This window comes from Poecilia latipinna, unplaced genomic scaffold (assembly GCF_001443285.1).
Source record: "Poecilia latipinna isolate Pla-1442-1.1 unplaced genomic scaffold, P_latipinna-1.0 Scaffold2570, whole genome shotgun sequence".
Lineage (NCBI taxonomy): Eukaryota > Metazoa > Chordata > Actinopteri > Cyprinodontiformes > Poeciliidae > Poecilia > Poecilia latipinna.
The window spans coordinates 1-20,855 of record NW_015115186.1 but is presented as its reverse complement, the minus strand read 5'-3'; the positions used below and the strand labels follow the sequence as shown (position 1 = coordinate 20,855).

At 40.2% G+C, this 20,855-nt stretch overlaps 1 protein-coding gene across 1 annotated transcript; it reads left to right on the top strand.

Moving 5' to 3' along the window:
- Positions 1 to 2,385: 2,385 nt before the first annotated feature.
- On the top strand, positions 2,386 to 20,850 carry LOC106938337 (LIM domain and actin-binding protein 1-like; the record flags this gene model as incomplete). Its single annotated transcript, XM_015020321.1, has 10 exons — positions 2,386 to 2,569; positions 7,554 to 7,682; positions 8,632 to 8,674; positions 15,102 to 15,545; positions 17,900 to 17,954; positions 18,047 to 18,135; positions 18,914 to 18,992; positions 19,076 to 19,107; positions 19,192 to 19,328; positions 20,034 to 20,850. Coding segments are annotated over exons 1-10 (1,995 nt in total), but the record flags the coding sequence as incomplete, so codon positions are not given.
- Positions 20,851 to 20,855: the final 5 nt, after the last annotated feature.

Sequence of the window (20,855 nt, the reverse complement as noted above, 5' to 3'; positions counted from 1 at the left end):
ATATGTTCTTTTGATTTTTTTTTTTTTTTTTTTTGGTCATTTTAGAAACGCCATCAAAAAATCTTAAGCATCAGAAAGTTATATTGATGACAAATCATCTTGCAAAAGTGGAGAATAATTGAAACAAAGTGTTTTGGTGGAGTAGGATCTCTGGTGTATACTTTCCAAAGCAAATGTAGCAAAATCCAACATCGCCTGTGACACCGCCATTGAACATTCTCAGCATTATGGTGCCACATTAAGCTGTTTTTATTTGTTTGAGAGCATGCAACAAGAGGCTTCTTTGAGAAAGGAAGTTTGTATTCAGTTCTTCTAATAAATTCAAAGACATACATTAGATGTGTTGCAGTTTGCATTAAAAGCTGTTGGATGTGTAATTAGTCCAATTCAGAAACAACCACTGGAACACACAAAGGACAAAAGGGGCTCAACCAAGGGAGAACTTTTCTTCGTTCAAAGAAATCTCTTCTTATTTAGAAGGCAAATACCATGCAAACATCTAACTAACTCCATCCTTTACTCCCCACCCAAAAAAATTTGCTCTCTTTTGGATGTTCTTGATGAGAAGGAGAATCCACAAATGTGTTTGTTTTAACGGGTTTTCAGTTGCGTCAGTGTTGGCCAAGCATTCATGGGTCCTTATGCAGGATTCACTTGGGGTGGTCACTCCCGGTTAAGCATATCACCCTCCTGTCACCACAGAAACCACAGTATTTTTTTGAGTCTATCGAAGAATCATGATTTGTGCACTTAACACAACGCATTTTGAAGTTAAAATTGTGAGACTCGACACTGTAGTGATACATTTCACATTATATTGTAATAATTAATTTATAGTTAATACGATTTTAGATAGTATTTTTGAATTAGACAGCTGCAAATGTTTTTTTTTTCTTTGACTATTACATGTAAAATCCAAATATTGTACTGATAAAATGGATTTCTAATACAAATGTATGTCATGGTTTACAATTATTTGTACAGTGGTCTGCAGAAAGCCATAAAGAACTGCCATAGGGAGGCTAGGACACAAAAGCTCATTGTCAAAGAAGTTGGCTGCAAACAGAGTGCTGTAGGCAAGAATAATAATGGAAAGCTGAGTGAAAGGAAAAACTGTAGTAGACAAATAAGCATAATAATCAACAGGGATAACTAAATCCTCAACAGAATTGTGAAGCAAAATCCATTCAGGAGTTTGGGGAGATAAAAGGCCTGTACTACAGCTCAATTTAGGAGCCGTAACCCTAACCATGATATTGGTCCAAAGCCTGTGCAGCTACTGATAAACAAATCTTACAACATGCTTTATGGAGATGCTGATTTGATTTCCCAACAGGACTTGGCACCTACACACATAATTACTAAGCTTTGGTATCACTGTGCTTGACTGACCAGCAAACTAAAGCTAGTTAAACACATTAGGAAGATAATAATCACCAGAATCAACAATGCAGATGACAAAAGCTGAGCTTCCTAACCAGCTCAGCAGAACCACAGGTTGATCTCCTCCATATTACGTTCTGCCTGGGGAGTATGACGACGTATTAAATTACAGAATAATAGGCTGAATTTTCTGTATTTAAAAAATCCCTTTCTAATCTGTGTTATATAAGAAGAAGTTATATAATATTTAAATTTTCCGAGTAAGGAAATTTGAGGTTTTTTTTAAATTATCTGTCAGTCATAAATATCCAACAGAAATGCAGGCTTGAACTATATCAGTGTGTTATAGATCTATACAATAAGAGTGACTCTCTTTGACTCAAACTGAAATAAATGAACATTTTAATTCTTGACATCCCAAAGCATAACATGTGACTAAGCTAAAAAGATAAGTAACAACTATTACCTTTTAGCTCCCCAATGCTGCCTCGATTATTTATTTATTTATTTATTTATTTATTTCTCCTTTTCTGTTATGTCTGTATGGCGATTTAAATTTATTTTATTGATTTTTTTCTCTTTTTTTTGGAGAAGCTATGAAAGTTTCGCAAAATGAATGTAATGTGAAGAAATTTATAATGTTCTGATAAATAACGATAACAAAACCGAATGGAAGTGCTCTTGCTGGTTTAGGGATCCAAATTAAAGGCGTAGTTCACTTATGAGAGGCCCCATAGGCCAAAACCTACAAACTCGGCTTAGCGTGCATTGTTCATTTTTGTCACTCCCCCACCCACATCTCCCCCACCCCCTTCCCACACTCCCCGCCGGCTCCCTCCCCCTGTCATGGAGACGGTTGCTACACTCCGTTTATCTTATCACCATCAGACTGCCTGTTGACTTTTAACATTGGGAAGTGAGCAAAGCCACCTGTTCTCAGGAATTTTAGCCTGCGCGCACACACACAAACAAAACAAGCAAACAAAAAAAAAACCCTCCCAGGTAAGTGTAACGTTATGCCTCAGGTCATTGGTGGAGCAAGTCACGTGATCTGCCTCTTCCACTCACCTTTGCGCTCACTCCTCCTCCGCGCTGTCCACTCCGGGCGGTGTCGCGGCTCCAGCAGCCAGTGTCAGGTGTCTGGCAGGTTTTCTCACAAGCTTTGGCTAAACGGAAGTTCCCACAGGTAGGAGCAAATACATGTTAGGACGGGGGGACATTCACTAAACAACTAACTAACTCTTATCCAAAGCAAAGAGGTATGTTTGGAAGATTTGAGTTCGTATATTGCTAACATTGACGGAAAGTTTAATACACGTGTTTTGCGTTGTAAGAGCAGCTTGTGTGTTTCTGTTTATTCACGACTTTCCTTGAAGTTAAACGACTGTGCTCTCGGTTTGCGTCATCTAAACGTTACAGCCTATTTTACCCTTTTCTCTTCTAGCCACCATGAAAGCTAGACCTATAATTAAAGTATTTCAGATGACATGTTGGCCTCAGAGCTGGGCCGCCTGTCTTCAAGTTATTCCTCTTTATTGCATACTTCAGTAATGACTCTGTAGTTCAGAGTCACTCATTCTCTCCTGAACACCTGACTGAGGCTCTTGTATTAATTCATAATAGATCAATTATGCATTAAGCAAGGAGGACTGCTCCTTTTCTCTGACTTAGCAAGTGTCCAAATGTGCTGTGGTAGCTTGTTGTCATAGCAAAAACCTATGAGGGTGTTACATCAGCAATGTAGAAATCAAGGGTATTGAGAACGTTTATGATTTTGTTTAATTATAAAATCCTGAAGAATTTACGGGATTATGTAGGCTGTCATCTTGTCAAGCCTTTCTTTACTTGTGTCTCATTCCCCTGCTGAGACAGGGCAGCCGCTGTGGACGCTTTCGCAACATATGATGCCACTGACTCAGTCAATGCTCCTATTGTGAGCTTCTCGCTGGAAAAATGCTGCTCACCTTTGTGGATTTTTGGAAAATGAAAATGAAGAAACTTCTGGTCATGTGATCTGGAGCTGATAAGGTGACACAGAAACGATTTTTATGACTCACTGTCACAAAAGTGATTGAGACGGCTTTTATTGCCGCGGGCAGCCAGAGTTACATGCAGCAGGGATTTTTTTTATTTTTTTTTAAATGAAATATCATTGACCGTGTATATAGTAATGCAGTTGCACGGGAAACTAGAAAATCCCCCAAAACTCACAAGAGAAGACGAGGAGCATTAGTAGAACTGAGAACAGGAGGATCTGACAAAAGGAGTGATGATTACTAGAAATAGAAACAGTAAACTGAATACAACACACAAGGACAGCATGTTTCAGGAGCACACTAGTTTACAAGAACAAACAATGAATAACTATTAATACATAATAATAAAAGAGAACTAATACTATGAATGAATGATGCGTATAATAATTAAGTAACAACAGATCTAGAATCCATGTGATTGGGACAGTTTTACGTTCTGCTGTCATGATAACCCTCAGTACAAATAAACCAGGTTCTTGGTAGCACAGCATTTAAAACATTTCTTAAGACGAATGGATAATATTATCTAATTTCTTTTACTTGAAGTAGGAAGGCAACCATTTCAATATCAGTGTGATTCACAAAGGACTGATTGTAGCACAGTTATTGTTGCCTGATGTATTCCAAGCATTTTGAACTTATATTTTTAAGGCTATCGTAATAATTACCCAGTTGTACAGGAGTCTCATGGCAGCAGATGGTCACTGTGGATGTAAATGAAAACAAAGTTAACAAAGGTGCTATTTTATGGAAATGTACAGATCCAGTTTTAGTTAATTCAAATTGATAAAATCTGCCATAATGGGTGTGTCTGTTAGTCTTCTGCCTCTCTGACCATCTACTTACTTTGTGATATGGTATCTTTCTGTTACAGGTAATAGAAAGATGCCACACTTCCAAAAATCTAAAATATCACTTTAAGCAAAAGATAAATGCTAATAATTATAATAGAATGACATCAAATTGTAGCTAAAATTCGTTTTCAAGCGCTCATCGCACAGAGTTGCATGCCTTTCTGCTGTTCTGCTCTTCATAGTGTAAAACAGACAGTTATTAGCTTGTTAATTAGTAGGGCTACCTGCTCAGGTAGCCACCCTGCATTCAGCTGCTTAAGACGAGTTTTACTGGGCTTGGTCGAAATGATCACAGTGCCTTAAGGCCTTGGCTGTATGTAAACCACAGCTTTGCATCAGTTTTAAGTCTTAATTTGCTTAATTTATTTTCTAAAATAAAAAACATTAAGGCTGCTTTTGCATGCCTTACAAGCATGACCCTATCTTACTCTTAACCGCTTTCTATTAACGTGGAAAAACCAGAGGATCTGTACTAAAAATTCACTCCATTAATATCTGGAATTACAGGTCGGACGCCCATGTACCTTGTCTTGTTCATTGTTTCGAAATCCTCGGGCTTTTTAAGATTTAAGTCGAATAGGTGACTTCCCCAGGGTGTGTCTCCTGCTTTGCATGAAGGAAATGACTCCAGGCTTAAACCAAGACCTGAAGCAAACAGATGAATGACAACAAAAAGAACCCGATCCAAGTGAGCCGGTTTAGCACTGGTATCAAACAGCATACAGGATGACGAAACGAGCCACGCTGCCTTCAGATCTGAAGTTTGTGTCAGTAATAAGTCGCCTTAAGGAACGTAAACATAACATTGTAACGCTCGTTCGTGAATATATGTTTGGATGTTTGTTCATATTTGTCAAACGTAATATAGAAATCAAAACTTTATCTATAGAGTAGATTGAAGTAAACACAAATAAATAGATCAAATTTGGGCTAAAGTGAAAGAAGGACTGTTTATTGACTGCTTTTAAATGAGGGGTTGGAGTTCGGTTCAAAGTCCTGGAAGTTGTCGGCAGCGCTGCCGTGCATCAGAGCGATGATGTAATCCTCTAGGTGCGCCACGGCGAACATGACCACAGCTGAAGTGATTGTTAAAGTAAAACTCTGTAGATGGCAGTGATTTACGAGATCCTGCTAACATTTTACAGACATGTTGAAGCCACAAACGTCAATTTATTTATTTTATTAGCATTCTAGGTGTAAGTGGACAAACTGCTAAGTAAATAAATCAAACCTTTAAGGCATTAGCAGCTCAGGTGTGAATTTGAGCATCTTTGATGGCACAAATACATTTTCAGCGAAGGAGACTCAGATCTGTGTTTCAGTTGGAAATACTATCCTATTTATAGCTGCAGTTATTGTCATAATTGACTCATTTTTACCAATAATCGTCCCCACAGTGTGACTCCAGCACCATGTTTTACAGTGGATATAATGTGTATTTACCTGAAATTTAATCTTACAGTGGTGGACTTTATTGATTAATCAGGTGACCTGTGAAGACATTTGGTTTGAGTTTCGTTTTGGGATGTTAAAGTAAAAAAGGGGCTAAGTAAGCACGCTCTTCAGATTATTAAAAACGTTTTTGTAAACTAAGTTTCTTTTTCTTCTCAATAGCCGTCGTCCTCTTTGTGTTGGTCCATCACATAAAATCCCTATGAAATAAATTGAAGGTTGTTTGTCATGTGATAAACTGTGAAATGTGTCAGGCGGTGTGAAGACCTTTGCAACCTACAGTAGCTTTAAGGATTGTAAGATATCCTCTTTGTTTTCTTTTGGCCCGTCTGTCCATGCAGAAATTGCGGAAAGGTTCATCATTTGACAAATAAACCACATCTAAAGACAAAGGCTTAGTCAAAGTGTAATTAAGTGAAAGTGTAATTTTGGTTTCACACTCATCTCCTGTGACACATTGTCACCACTGAGCCGCGGCCACTTGTTGTGCGAACGTACCTGCTCTCTGTTGCTTTCAATTTGTGTTTTCCCTCTTTGCATTCATGCAACCTGATCTGAAGAACAAGTTCCAACACGTCGACTCGTCTGTTTGCATGCACAACTGAACGAGCACAAATATGTGCATTCAGTCGTGGGCCGTTTTGTTAGGGAAGTTTGTGCTATAAACTTGCAAATGAATAATCGTAGACAGAAAACAAGTCCAGCACACACAGTGCTGGACTCTTCCGTCTGATGCAAGAACAGGTTCCAGACTAGTTTATCCGTTCCAGTAGAAACTGTAATCTTAATAACCGAGAGCCAGAAAGACGCACCAACCGTCAACAGATACGGGAAAACAAAAGGGAGCATCCTGTTGATTATGAATTATTTTTGTATGTTTATTTCCTGCATGCTAGGTGGCTAAGTGTTACTCTGAAATTAATCTTATTTTAGTGATTTTATCCTTTATTATTTTTGTACATATGTTTCATGTACCTTTGTAACACACTATCTTTCTCAGTTTGATTATTTGATTACTTTCTTTTCTAAAAGCAGCTGTTTGTGCAAAACAAAAGTTGTCAGTTTTGGCTGAAATGTTTTTGTAAAATAAATGTTTAGTCTGTGTGGCATTTTTATTGTGAATTAAAGGTTAATAAATAAATAAATTTATGGATTTGGTGCCTTCCAAAAAATATTAGTGCCTGGGACGTTTTTAACATTTTGTTACAACCAGACACTTTGATGTTTTTAATCGGGATTTATGTGACATAACAACATGAAGTTCTGCTAATATTAAGTGAAAGGAAAACTATGCAGATTCGCATGCATTTTCTTTTACAGTGAAACCCCTAAATAAAATCCAGTGCACCAAGTTTTCCTCAGAATTCACCTAATAGAATAACAGCATAAGTTCAGCTGGTCTGTCAAGTTCTAACGTGACACATTGTGAAAACGTTAAAGGGATGTAACGAAGGCTTTTGCAGGCACATGCATCATATCACATTGCATTGTTCTGCATGCTTTGCATTACATGTTGTATTGCCTTGGATTTGTTTCACATCATATCAAATAGCATCGCAGACTATCTCGGGATATCGCCAGACTCTCACAATCATATTGTGTCACTGTGAATCATTTCCCGTTCTAACACTTCTTAACGTTATTCTTCAACAAATACGAGGCATTAATAATTACATAAGACAATCTTTTTTGTTTTCTTTTATTTTCTCTATTTCCCAAAGCCTTGTGGTATAAAACAAAGAAATAGATTTCTAGAAATAGGTTACTAAGAAACATGTTCAGATGTGTACTGAATGTGTTTGTGGCTTTTATTTTTTTCTTGCTTCAGGTTGACAGCCATGGAGAACGGCTCATTTGTTCGGGGCTCCAAGGCGACGCAGTCCTTGCGTATCACCGCCAAGGAGCTGTCGCTCGGCGGGCGAGGGAAAAGCTCTGGCCTTGCAAAAATATTCTCCAAGTGGGTAACATTTTAGCAAAGTTTGGGAGTGATTTTTACTTTTAGCATCTGCCTTTAGTACAGATGGAGGTTAAAGTAAATTTTAGGACGTGTTAAATATGACTGAATAGTTTATGATATCCTCTTGCTTTTACAAATGTAAAATCTTAAATGTTTTTGTTTATATTTCGGGTACATCTGAAATTATGATCAGACCTCTAGATGTGTAACATGTATAATGAATGAATTGTCTGTTGACTCTAATGAAATATGACCGATTATTGCCAACTAAAACCACATTTCCTTACTGTAAATTAAAAGTGGACAATAGAAAATTACATCATACCACTCAGGCATGTAATGACCAAACCTTCCTGGGTCTAAAATGGTGAATATGCAAAACGACTAGAAGCCACTCCGACCAAGAGAAACCTGAACAGCAAAACAAAAACACCCTGGTTATCTGCAGTTTACTCAAGACCATGTGGGAAGGTTGTTTAAATGTGTTTGGTAGATGATAACATGTTATTGTGTAAGTGGGAAGTGTTCTGTTTGGAGAAATGATAGCGCAGATTTCCAGATTCAGACCGTTATCATGGTGGAGGCTGGATTCACATGAATGTAGTTTTGTGTACATGGACTGGCTCCACCAACGAGGTTAATTCCAGTCAATGTGAGAGAATAATGTGTAGAAACTACACATAAGTTAGAAATAAATAAATAAAAAAAAGGGTATTTTTTCCTGTGTCCTTTACATAGCTAGTAAAACTTGTTTAATCATTGAAAGCACTGGTGTCTGTTTCCAGAATGTCAACATATAACATTAAAATAAGCACATGAACAGTTTTTCTTTGCATACGTTGTAACTTAAAGCGTTTTCCCAACATTTTAAATCAGAAAACATAAAATGTGTGTATGCTCTGCATTGTTGTGAGTCAGTGGAGGTCAGTGTTGTTTCCTTGCCCTGCAGGTACCAGAAGAATGCAGAGAAATCCAGTGCAGAGAAGAAAGGAGTGAGTATTCCTCTTAAAGATGGATCATACCCAACAGTGACACGTATGTAAAATTAGGTGGTGCTAAGAAAACATTCACAGATCTTTGCAGATTATTGGGAGTTCATGTGAAACACCGACACAAAGTTACTGGCTTTTTCTGAGAAACTTTGTGTCCATTTCTATTCAGCCTCTCTGATCCCAAACTTTGTAGGAACTCCCCATCCACTGCGGTTACAGCTGCAAACCTTCCGAGTTATGTTTCTACAATCTTTGCATATTTGGAGACTAACAGTTTTGTCCATTTGTTTTTCTAAAATGCCACAAGCTCAGTCAGTCAGACAGGATAGAGAACATCTTTGAACATCTTTTTTCTTTTAAAATTCTCAATTAGATTTAGGTTTCTAAGACATGGCTGCTTAGATTTCAGTGTAGCTTTGGCTGCATGTTCAGAGTCTCTCTGTCCTGCTGGAAGAGACAGCAGGACAGCTGCTGACATTTGGACACTATTAAGAGGATAACATATTATTGTGTAGGTGGCTCTTCTTGACTGTACGGGAGTTTATTTACAGTTATCAGCATAAAGAGAGCAGAATAAAAATGGAGGTCACATATTTCAGAATTGTATTTGTTTAAAAAAAGTTGAAAACCATGCATATCCTGAGCTTGTTGCTTCAGGATTAGGTTGGTCAAGTCCAGCAATATAAATCGAAAAGCTTGACAACTTTTTAGACGCATCTTTGCTCCAAAACACCTGAATTAAATGAGTGGCTTGTTACGAAGCCTCTGCGAAGCTAAAAATATGCAGATGGGCAACCCTGCGACAAAAAATCCCAGTAAAATGCAGTAAAGTTTTAACTTCTTGGGAAACAGGTGAAGCTCTGGAGGTGTGAATGGTTTTACGAGGCGCTGTAGTGACCCAGTCCTTCGTTGGAAGACAGGGATTAAGATCTTTCATCTAAAGACTAAACAAACAAGCGGATTAATGTGTAAATTACCATTTATTTTGCCCCTTCGTCCGGGGTGGGGGTCATACAAACTGTGTGTATGTGTTCTTGCTTGTCTCTCTTGATTTCCTCCGTTCCTCTCATGTGGCGGTAACCTAATTAAAGTTTTTAAGAGATGAGGAACACACACACACAAACGCATTGAGTCCTCATGCTCACACACGGCCGCGTCTTGCCCTGTCCCAGCTGACCTCTCATTGGCTACTTGTCGCGACAGGCGAGCTATCGAACCCATAATCCTGCTCCAGTGTAATCCCCCCACCCCACTTGTAAAACTCATTGAGGCTCCACGTGCAGGTTTGGCTGATGTGTCAGAGCGAAAGAGCGATAAACAAACCTGGACCGAGATCAGATGAGAAACGGATCAGAGAACGTCATGAGGAAACACAAGGTACTGTTGTACAGTGTGATTACAGGGTCCGTTTCCCCAGCAGCTATTTGGAGAGACTGTAGGCATCTTCTTTCTTTAATGCTCTGGGTGGTAAAGACGAAACCTGATCTAAACCTGCTCAGATGTTGCTGTAATGATAGGAGCTGAATTCTCACAGAGCACCGCCAGCTGTAATCTAAACCAATATTTAGTGTGAATCAGGTTAATTATTGTTTTTCAACGTCTTAACGTGTGTTTGCCTTCCTGATACGAGTACATTAAAGTGGAGCGTCAGATGAATTATTTATGAATAACACTTGTGGTATGATGTGTCTGAGCTTAGTTTTGAATGAGCACTGTGAAAGACCATCTGTTTGTGTGTGTGTGTGTGTGTGTGTGTGTGTGTGTGTGTGTGTGTGTGTGTGTGTGTGTGTGTGCGTGCGTGCGGGGGATGGTGGGGAGATAGTTGGGGGATGGGAGTTTTTGTCAACACGTCCAGCAAATACCAAGTCCATCTTTTATTATGTAATCAAGAGACAGATTGTTATAAAGAATAAGATTTCTGGATTTTATTCTGTTGTGACTTGCAGTAATTTATTAACCCCAAATTAAACTTTATTTGAAGGGGAATGCCGGCAGGATACCGTCATAAACATGACATAACACCTGACATGAACATGAAGGAGTCTTCATGAATGTTTATGAATGTTCTCATGAAGTGTCATTTGGTAAATAATGACGCTTTTAATGAAAAGTTGACACTTTTACTGGACTTTTAATGCAAATTTTAATAGAATTTTGCATTAAAGGGGTCATTATTGTCCGAGTAATGCAAAGTTTACACTTTTAGTGCAACTTTGCATTAAAAGTGTTATTATTTACCAAAAGACACTTAATGACAACATTCATCAAGACTCCTTCATGTTCACTGCAGGTGTCATTTTTATGACAGCATCATGTCAGTCTTATGTACACACCTTCAAATAAAGTGTTACCAACCAGTTAACCTAATTCATTACATAAATGAAATGATTTAGTCTTTTAATTATTTATGGGCCTTTCCAACTTGTTGCTCAAGAAAGGAAAGCTTGAAAGGCAGAAGAACAAAGTCAACATTCAGATTTATTTCTGCTTTGAAGATGATTTACAGCCTCATTACCCAGTTTAACAACACGATGTTCAGCTCAGCCTTTGTTTCTGACGGCTCATCAGACAGGTATCTCAAAAAGACAACAAGATAACATAAAAGTAGTTTCTGTTTCTAAATGGGTGTTGAAGGTTATTTTTAATCTCGTCATTATTGCATGAATCAAACCCTCATGACTGCTGAGCAGCATTCTCCATGTTTCCGCTGGTGTTTTGATGAGTTTTCTTTGGCGATGAGCTCAAAGTCTTTGAGGTTGGAAAGCCTCTTTGCCATCACCCTAATCTTCAGCTCCCTACACAGACTCTCAGTCTCTGGCTGAGCCATTTCAAAATGATAACATTAGTTCCAGGCAGAAGAAACATATTGGTAAAATTAAAAGATTATTTTTTTCCCCCACATAATATTAATACTTTATTACCTGGAATATGAATAATTTTGGCAGGAAATTCTTCTTTTGGTGATTGTATTTTGGAAGATGGTTTGTCTAAGTCTGGGGTCTGCAGCCTCTGTATTCGAAGGCGCTTTTGTTCCTTCTGTCCAGATAAATAAAAGTTATTTAGGGCTGAAATGCTACCAAAAGACTGCTTATAATTTTTGAGAAATCTCCTCTTTAGAAAATATGATTTTGCAACAACAACAACAAAAAATTATATTTTTAAGTTTTAAATCAAAGAAAGGATACAGTTTTTTTCTATGGAATGTTGATTGTTGTATAAAATGCGATGAAAAGTCATTTGTTATATATTTACACCTAATGTCTGTACACTGTGAACGCTTGAAGTCAAAATAATTTTTTAGGCACATAATTTTGTTTTCTAAAAGCTGATAAAGACAAAACACATAGTTTCCCCCCCATTGACATATCCCCCCCCCCCCCCATAAAATTCTTACTGGTTGTTTTTTGAGTCATTCTTTTGTGGATGTTTACAGCAATTATTCTATCAAAAAATCTGAAAAGCTGCATGTGTTATTATATGTATGTCTAAGTACATCCGTTGGTTCTTTATTACCAAGTTGCAGACTCCTGGTTTAGTTTCTTGTTAACAAATGCTGTGTGAATGCAGTGAGTCTGTATTGATCTTCTGTCTCAAGCTGTGTTCCCAAATTAATGCCGTAGGTTTTATTAGAAATTGATGTCTCATGTTGCCGTGTGGTTCAGACGCACCAAACATGGAGGCTGCTGTCCTTGGCACATTTGTCCTCGGTCTGATTTAGTGCTTCTCCTTCTCTGTTTGGCCTTTCTCCTCTCAAGCTGCTAATAATGAGTAAAGGCCACAGGTGGCAAAAACATTAAGCAAGAGTCAAATCTGTTTGAGAATATTTTTAAACAACTTTCAAGTACTATAATTATTGGTATTGAGCCTCCTTTACTCAGCTGCTTCTAAATAAAATCCACCACAACAACCTTTCTTCAAAAGTCACCTTTGACAGAGTTTAACTTCTCTCTAACACATAAAGTCCTTAAATAAAATAAAATACGCTGAAGTCTCTGGGTGTGTTGGGACAATATATGATCAATTAAAGGGGCTTCTTCTGTTTAAGCCCATTTAATCTTTTTTTTTTTTTTTTCATTTTTTAAATAAGTTTTTTCACAAAATAAGGCTGGCATGTGTATAGTGGATTACATGGAAATATGGCTGCTCTAATTCCAGTTATAAAAAGTCTTTTTGTTTACCAGGGTAGGTCATTTTTGTGCCTTTTCCATCACTTGTTTTATATATATATATATATATATGTATATATATATATATATATATATATATATATATATATTAAAACCTGCCACTGATTATGTGAAAACTTGCAGCTGCTTTCGAGGATAATTTAAGGCGGAGGATTCCATTTCCAGGACCGCAGGTCTGGCGTCCTGCATGTTTTATGGCTCGGCGCGTCTGATTTGAAAGCAGTGGGTCATTAACATCAAGCCTCTGCTCAACCTGACGACGAAAACCTGAAAGAGGGTTTAAGACACAGGTATCTGGTGGCGTCACTTTTGTGCATTACTTTAAAAAGAAAATCTCACTTTTGTGGCAATGAGAGGATTTTTTTTTATCAACAATTGGACACCAGTGGATCCAAGGATGTTGAATGGTTTAGTCAAAGTCCAGGTCAAACATAAAAGGAGAATCTGTTGTGATGTTCACAGATCCTCTCCGTTTTGCAAAGACAAACGAGCCAAAATTCAAATCTCTAGAGACGCGCCCCAAAAGACCTGCAGCTTTATTTAGGGGTGTCAGAGTAAAGGTGACGAAGATGCAAACCGCACTTTTCTGTATTTATTATTTATTTATATTTGCTTTGTAGAACATTTTGAAAACCAGGTATTTCTTCTATGATGCCTTACAGTGATTACAGTGATTTGTGTTGGTCTGTCTCATAAAATATTTGCTGTAATGACGTGACAAAAACATAAAAAACAAACATAATTTCTTAAGGTATTGTAGAGTCATAACACTGTAGAGCAGGGGTGTCCAAAGTCGGTCCTCGAGGGCCGGCATCCTGCATGTTTTAGTTCTCTATTGGTTGTAACAACCTCCTCAGCAAGTCAGAGTTCTGCTTAGGCCTTCTAACAGCCATCATTTGATGCAGGTGTGTAAAACCAGGGAGAGAACTAAAACATGCAGGATGCCGGCCCTCGAGGACCGACTTTGGACACCCCTGCTGTAGAGCTTAGGAAATGAGCAACTCTTCATGAAATACTCAACTATTTCTTTACGATTTAATTTTCCTTCCTGCTTCTTGCTTCTACTCTTTTAATCTGAGTGTTTTGCACCTTTCTGGCGAGTCGTGCTTTAATTCGAGGCTTTGGTAACTTTGTCCACCAACACTTCCTCAGAGGAAACAAGAAGTAAAACCAGGGAGGAAAGAGTTAACTTTTCCCGGAGCGTATCATTTCCTGCTCTGGTTTCCTGGGTTTTCTGACTCTGGCTCTCACTTTCCTGCCGTCGGAGCAGCGCCGGACCGGCTCGCTCTGGTAGGTTTTGTCTAGCCGCCCGTGTCACGCTCAGCTCGACCTTCTGCTGTCTCTCACCTCCTGAAGCGCGGAGGAAAACCAGCCTGGGCTTTCCTTGCTGTCTGGCTGTATTGACACCGATCCTGGCCGCTTCATCTCATTGAAAAAGGTTTCTTCTTCTTCTTTTCTACTCGCTTAAACAAAAAAAAATAAATCGGGAACAATCTCTCCGTGATCCGGTTGTCCATTCAGGCTGGCCTCGCGTCACAAAGACAGCAGTTGTGCCACTGCTTTTTGTTCTTTGTCGGGATTTTGTCACTTGCTCAAATCTTTTCCGCTGCGTTCTTTACTCTCTTTATTTTACACATAAGGATTCAGCTCGTTTGTCATCTTTAATAACTTGTAATTAATTGCAAGACATATTAAATAGTTTGGGGGTTTTTTTGTGGAAATTGTGCAAGGTTGTGGGCAGGAAACGTCATTCTGAAGTTCGTTTTGTTTTCTATGATTAACACATCTACATATTTTCCTGTCCGCATCCTCTTTGCTTATGTGTCACTTCTTTTCTACAATTGAGGAAGTTCCTGCCTGCTGAAGTGTGCGGTGCTCCTGCTGAGTTTTCCCCTCAGCTGTGACTAAAAGCAGACATTTCAGTGGTAAACGGAGCCGTCGTCTGTGGGGTTTAGGGGAAAAAAGTGAAAAGAAAAGCAGCTGAGTTTTCCGTCTCAGCTAATAAACCAGCATCTCTGACTTCAGGAGCCACATCTCTGCACTGGAGCAGCTTTGAGCAGCTGCTCACTTCATCTATGAGCCTAGCCAAGTTCAGAATCAGGCATTTCCTTCATTCCACCGCGTTAATCCGAGGCCTTACAGCTGTCTTTCTCCATCAGTTCGCCTGCAACCTAATAGTTCTTGTGACTAAATTTTTCTTTTTTTTTTTATTCAGTTAATTTCTCTTGTTTTTCTTGCAGGCCACTGATGGTGCTCCATCCTCTCTGCGCTCCGGAAAACTGAATTCCCTGAAGAATCAATTTGAAAAAGCAGTCAACCTAAACCAGGATAAAAAGCCTCCTGCTCCCCTTCCGAGCGGCTCCAGCATTCTCCGCTCACGCTCCGTCCTGACCAGGCCTGCTGCCATCCGCGAGGAGCCCGCCGCGCCCGTCAAGAACCAGGACCCGCACGCCGACAGGGGGGATCAGCGCGCAGCCAGACCCGAGCAGCAGCAGCAGCCGCCTGCCGCCCCGGCGGGCGACAAGCAGAGAGGGATGGACGGGGATGAGGCCGCAGACAGGCGAAAAGCCGAGCCGATCGAGGAGGAAGCTCCCACCAGCCCACTCGCCACTTTTGAGAAACCCAAAGTGCAGCTGACTGACCTGAAGATGAAGTTTGAGAAGGGAGAAGACGCTGCTGGACAGGTAAACCTGTTGATTTGTAAAAGTAGTAAAAGTCTAAACTTGATGGCGAGTGGAACATAACTCAGGTTTTTAGCTTGTAGTTAAGGTTACAATCTTATGGGTTTTTTTTGTTTTGTTTGTTTTTACAGCGTCTTGCACAACTATTCATACTCCGGGAGCTTTTATTTTCCACAAGAATTGTGTGATAAACCAACACGGTATATCTGCAAAGTGAAGAAATTTGCATATACAGTTATTAAAATATGCTGGACATTTGCATTTGATGTTTTCTAGAGTCAGCTTTTACTGCAAAAAATACATAAATACATTGATTAAACTGTAAATTACAAAGTGTTGGATAATTATTATTCATCGATGTGCGCTAGTTATGTGTTTGAGAACATAAGGTGTCATGTAGAGTAATTAAGAATTTACAGGTTATGCATTGTTTCAACAAATAGATATTAAGTTTCAATTCATCACAAGTCAAATCATTTCTGTCGTCTTTTCCTCATTTTTGAGCAGCTTTTACCTGCTGACAAGTAAACTTCTGTCCCGGCTTCAGATCTGAAACGTTTTCTCCCAGAACTGCCCTGCGTTCATTTAGCAGAAGCTGTCCCAGAGCATGCTGCTGCCACCGCCATGTTTCTCTCTTCATTATCCTGTTTGTTCAAACAAACAAACTCACAGACCTTCACAACACGGCTGCGTTTACACTAAGATTAAACGACACACAGCTTGACGCTATAATTAGCAGACTGGATGGACACACTTTGTGTTTTTAACATTGCAAATTGTTTCCCCTCCACATCATAACTACGCTCGGCTTTCTGATAGTCTGTCGTATAAAATTCCAATAAAACAGATTTTTTTGTTTTTTTTGGTTGTTGTGACTTGATCAGCTGTAGAAAAAGCAAAGGTCAAAGGTGAACATTCTTTTGCGAGGTGCTGTCCTGGTCAAAATGTCCGTGCACATTTCCCTTAACGTCCTTTCACAAGTTTAAAACCGTCCATATTTACTTTTTTCACTCCTTCCTGAAGCCCCTTTAGTTCAGTCACCAGTTTCTACCTTCCCCAGCTCCATTCTTTCGCTGCAGCTCTCTCTCTCTTTCTCTCTGACCAATAAAACAAGTCTCCCTCTCTTCAGCTCCTGAAACAGAGGAATGCAGACATTCCTTTCCAAGGCCCATCTCAGTCTTCATGGGATCGCCTCGGTAAAGCTGCTGTCTTTATCTTGGCGTTGTTAACACATTTAAAACCGAGAACCCATTTTCTTTCCTTCACTCTTTGGGTTTCTTTAGTTAATTCATCCCAGTATTTATGTTTGCTCAGTTTCCCTCTCATGTCATCATACTTAACCTGTTCTACTATTCACATTTATTCATCTCAACATCATCAGTAGGAGAGTTACAGAAATGTTTACACCCTGTGAAACTCTCAGCAACACGTGTTTTGAAACGACTCGCACCCCTTATTTTTCTTTGTGTGTGTTCAGAGAGAAACTATCATTAGTGTCAGAGCCGCGGTGCGGTCAGGCCCGTCCACGTTGTGTTTAGTGAAGGACGCATGAACGCTTTCAGATGCTTTGGCTGCAGGTCAGATGCGGGCAGGTGGCAGCCTTATCAGATAAGAGTCAGACATCTCCATCGCTTTTGTTCCACTTTTCTGATCTGAATGTTGTTTACGGTGCCAGGCAAAAGTTTTCGTACCTCCTGAATGTTTCTGTCTGTCTGTGTTGTTTTTTTTTACAACAGGAAACGTGAAAGTAATTCAAAGTGTTGCGAGCATTTGTACCGCAACAAATATTTAAACTCGAATGCATCCACAGCTCATGATCCACTGACTTGCAGGTTCAATTGCTGCCAAGTGTTACTGAACTTTATTTTTCAGTAGAGTCGATGCTAAATGCACAGTTTTCAGATTTCCATTTGTTAAAGTGAAGTTTTGGCTGTAATGTGACTAAATACAGACTAACTAATGTACTTTAGTTATTGACACAGAAATTAATGCTAAAAACTTTTTCCAATGTGACTATATTAGCTGAATTTTATTTTGTGTTTTAATGTTACCACTTCATTGTACAAATGTTAGTATATATACTTGGATAAAACGTGAAAATTCAGGTTCTGGACATCGAACTCGTTCAAAGAAAGCTTGATGACCTGTGGCATGTTTTGTTAAGTTTAATCTGGAAATCGTTTGGGTGGCGTCTCTCACTGTCAACCATTGCAAAACCAGACCCACTTCTACAAAACTGCAGAGTAGTGCAGGCAGAGATGAGTAACACTTAAAGTGCTCTCCTCAGCAGATTAAGGAAGGAGAACCGGGCCTGGCTCATTTAGCTCCACTCCTAAAACCCGTTTCCCCTCCTTCAGGTCGGCAGGTCGACGATTCGCAGCACTTCGTCTGAAGACTCAGAACGTCCTAAAAGTAAGCAAATGATTTATTTCTATCAGCATTTTTTATTTTTATTTTTTACATCTATCAACCTCAGTTTATGAAGATCCACACCTCTGCTTCAGATTCGTCTCCGCTGACCCGCTCTGCGTCTGTGAGGGTGAATAAGGCCAAGTATGAGCTGAGTGTCGCTAAACATAACGCCGGCTGCTCTGTGAGTTCAGCACGAGATACATTTCAACTCAGTTGAAACAAACAACAGAAATATTTCTGCTATGTTTTGATCGTTTGAAACAAAATCGGTGGAGTTCAAGGTTAATGTTCCCCTGCTGTGAATGCAGTTAGTCTACATTCACAGCAGAGGCTGTTTCCTGCAGGTAGTTTCTGTGCAGTGACAAGAAAACTGTGGTGCAGAAACAGCTGGGAAAAAATCAGGTTTGAGTGTTAGGGAGTGAGCCTTTCTTTACATTGCTGAAGGGGCATCATCAATAGGAAAGACATGACTGCCTAAAGTATGCGATGCTAACACTCGCACAGCAGTCACCACGCTCTCTCCTTCGAGGATAAATGTCACAAGTGAGTTTTGTCATGCAAGATGCTGTCTCAGAGTTTTCTGAGCTAGCATCGTCATGAAAACAAGATTAATGATTAAATTGCTATTGAGAAAAATAAGGGATATTTATTTATTTGACAGGAAAGTGGGTAATGAGAGAAGGGGGAAGACATGCGGCAGAGGTCGCCAGGGGTCGCATGTGGGTTGTGCTTAACCCCTGCGTCACCACAGCAGACTAGAAATGCTCTTAAACCACACATTAAAACTGCCTTCATCAAAGATCAATCGTACGTCTTGTACTTTGATCTGACCATCCTGTCTTTTTGAATTGATATGATAAAACTAGTTTTAAACCAGTTCAGCTTTTGTTACTCGGTTTCTTTCTCATGGAGATTGTTCTCTTAAACTAGTACTGTGGTTTCTATTGTGTTTTCACCAGACCGACCAACCAAAAGGGACTGCTATAAGGAAATCTGTGTCCATGAGAGTCAAACAGACTCCAGCAGCAGAGTGCAATGGTAACGCTTTCCAGAAACCAGAGGAAAACATGAAAAGGCCTCCAGCAGCATCACAGCTGATTCTGAATTTTCTCTCTTTTCAGGAGAAGGAACTGAGCAACCCAGAGCAACCAGGGTGCGGCAACGTGACAATGTTCTTACTAAAATCAACTTTTCACTCTTTGTTCTCCATGAATGCATTCGATTGGTTTTGTTTTAGCAGACGTTTCGCGTACCAGAGACAACAAAATGCGCTGCCTGTCAGAAAACGGTGTATCCTCTGGAGAAACTGGTGGTTGGTGAGCACACTTACCACAAAAACTGCTTCGCCTGCTCTCACTGCAGCACAAAGCTGAAGTAAGCTGCCGCACTTGGATCTGCTGTTGTATTTATTCTTGTACGAAGATAGAAGAGATTAGTCCAGACTCTTGAATGTGCTTTGCTTCACAATCCCTCAAATTCTGCAGTTCATCCTGTTCTGCCACACTTTTTCCTTCCACATAACTTTCCATTTGTGTGCTTATTTGCTCACTGTCTAGTCAGCAGTCATCCGCTGAATGGGTTGAATTTATCATTTCTGTTTAGCTTAAAGAAAATCTTTGTTTTTGGTCTTAGGTAGTGATTTCATTTTAACGAGAAACTGACTTCTGGTTTTTATAACGGCAACAACCAAACTGTAGCAGAAAAAAAAAATCCCCATTTGTATTGAATTACTAAAATTAATCAACTTGTCAATGACATTCATTTATTACTTACATATATGCATACAGCCATATATGTGTGATTTGTTTGAAATAAGACAATAAGAGTAAATGTATTTATTTCTTACCAATCTCGTTGCTGTGTCTCTTTCTGTCCTTCCTTCCTTCTTACCTCCTTTTTCTGCTTATTTTATTTTTTTCCATCCATTTCTAGTCCTTCCTTCTGCATTTTCTTACTTCCTTGTTTTTTTCTCCCTTCCTTTCTTTCTTTCTTTCTTTCTTGGCATTCTGGAAGTCTTTTTTATGAAATGAATTTTATAAGATGTGTGCTCATGTCAAACCTTTGCTGCTCCGTCTCTAGTCTGTGGAACTACGCCTCCCTGCATGGTAAGATCTACTGCAAGCCTCACTACAACCAGCTGTTCAAGGCCAAAGGGAACTACGACGAAGGCTTCGGCCATCGCCCTCATAAGGAGCTGTGGGAGCCTCGAGGCGACGGAGAGGAAAGCGAGGAGCCGCCAAAGCCCAAAGAGCGACCAGTGGAGGCGAAGCAGCCGGCTGAGAGCGTGTCCGAGCCGCAGCCGGATCCCAGCGGGGAAACGTCGCCACAGGTCAAGGTCACAGACATGGCCGCCTTGCTGGAGACCCGCACAAAAACGCGGGCCGGCTCCGGAGAGACGCAGCAGGCTGCAGACAAGCCGGCTGAGAAGCGGCGGCTGAAGGTGGCCTGGCCGCCTCCGGCCGGCGAAGACCGCCCTGGACCGCTGAGTCCGTCCGCAGACGACGTCCCTTCAAACAGAACCCGGAGGGCCAAGTGGCCCCCAGAGGACGAGGTCCACTCATCCTTCCAGAGCTCGGAGCAGGCCGAGCTGAAGAGCTTGAGAAGGACCTCGTCTCTGAAGGAGCGCAGCCGTGTGTTCACAGTCGCAGCCAAACCGAAACCGACTCCCACAGCCGCCGAGGGCCGCAGGGAGCCGCGGCGGCCACTCAGACAACTGCAGGACTGGAGGGCATCGCTGGAGGAGAAACTGCCATCTGAAGACAAACCCAAAGTAAACCACCAGCAGGAGGAAAAGGAAGAGCAGAGGATGAATCAGACGCCAAACGGAGGCGTGAGCACCCCGAAGGAGGAGAATCCCACTGAGGACGAGGAGGAACGGAAGGAGAGAGCGCAGGAGGAGCA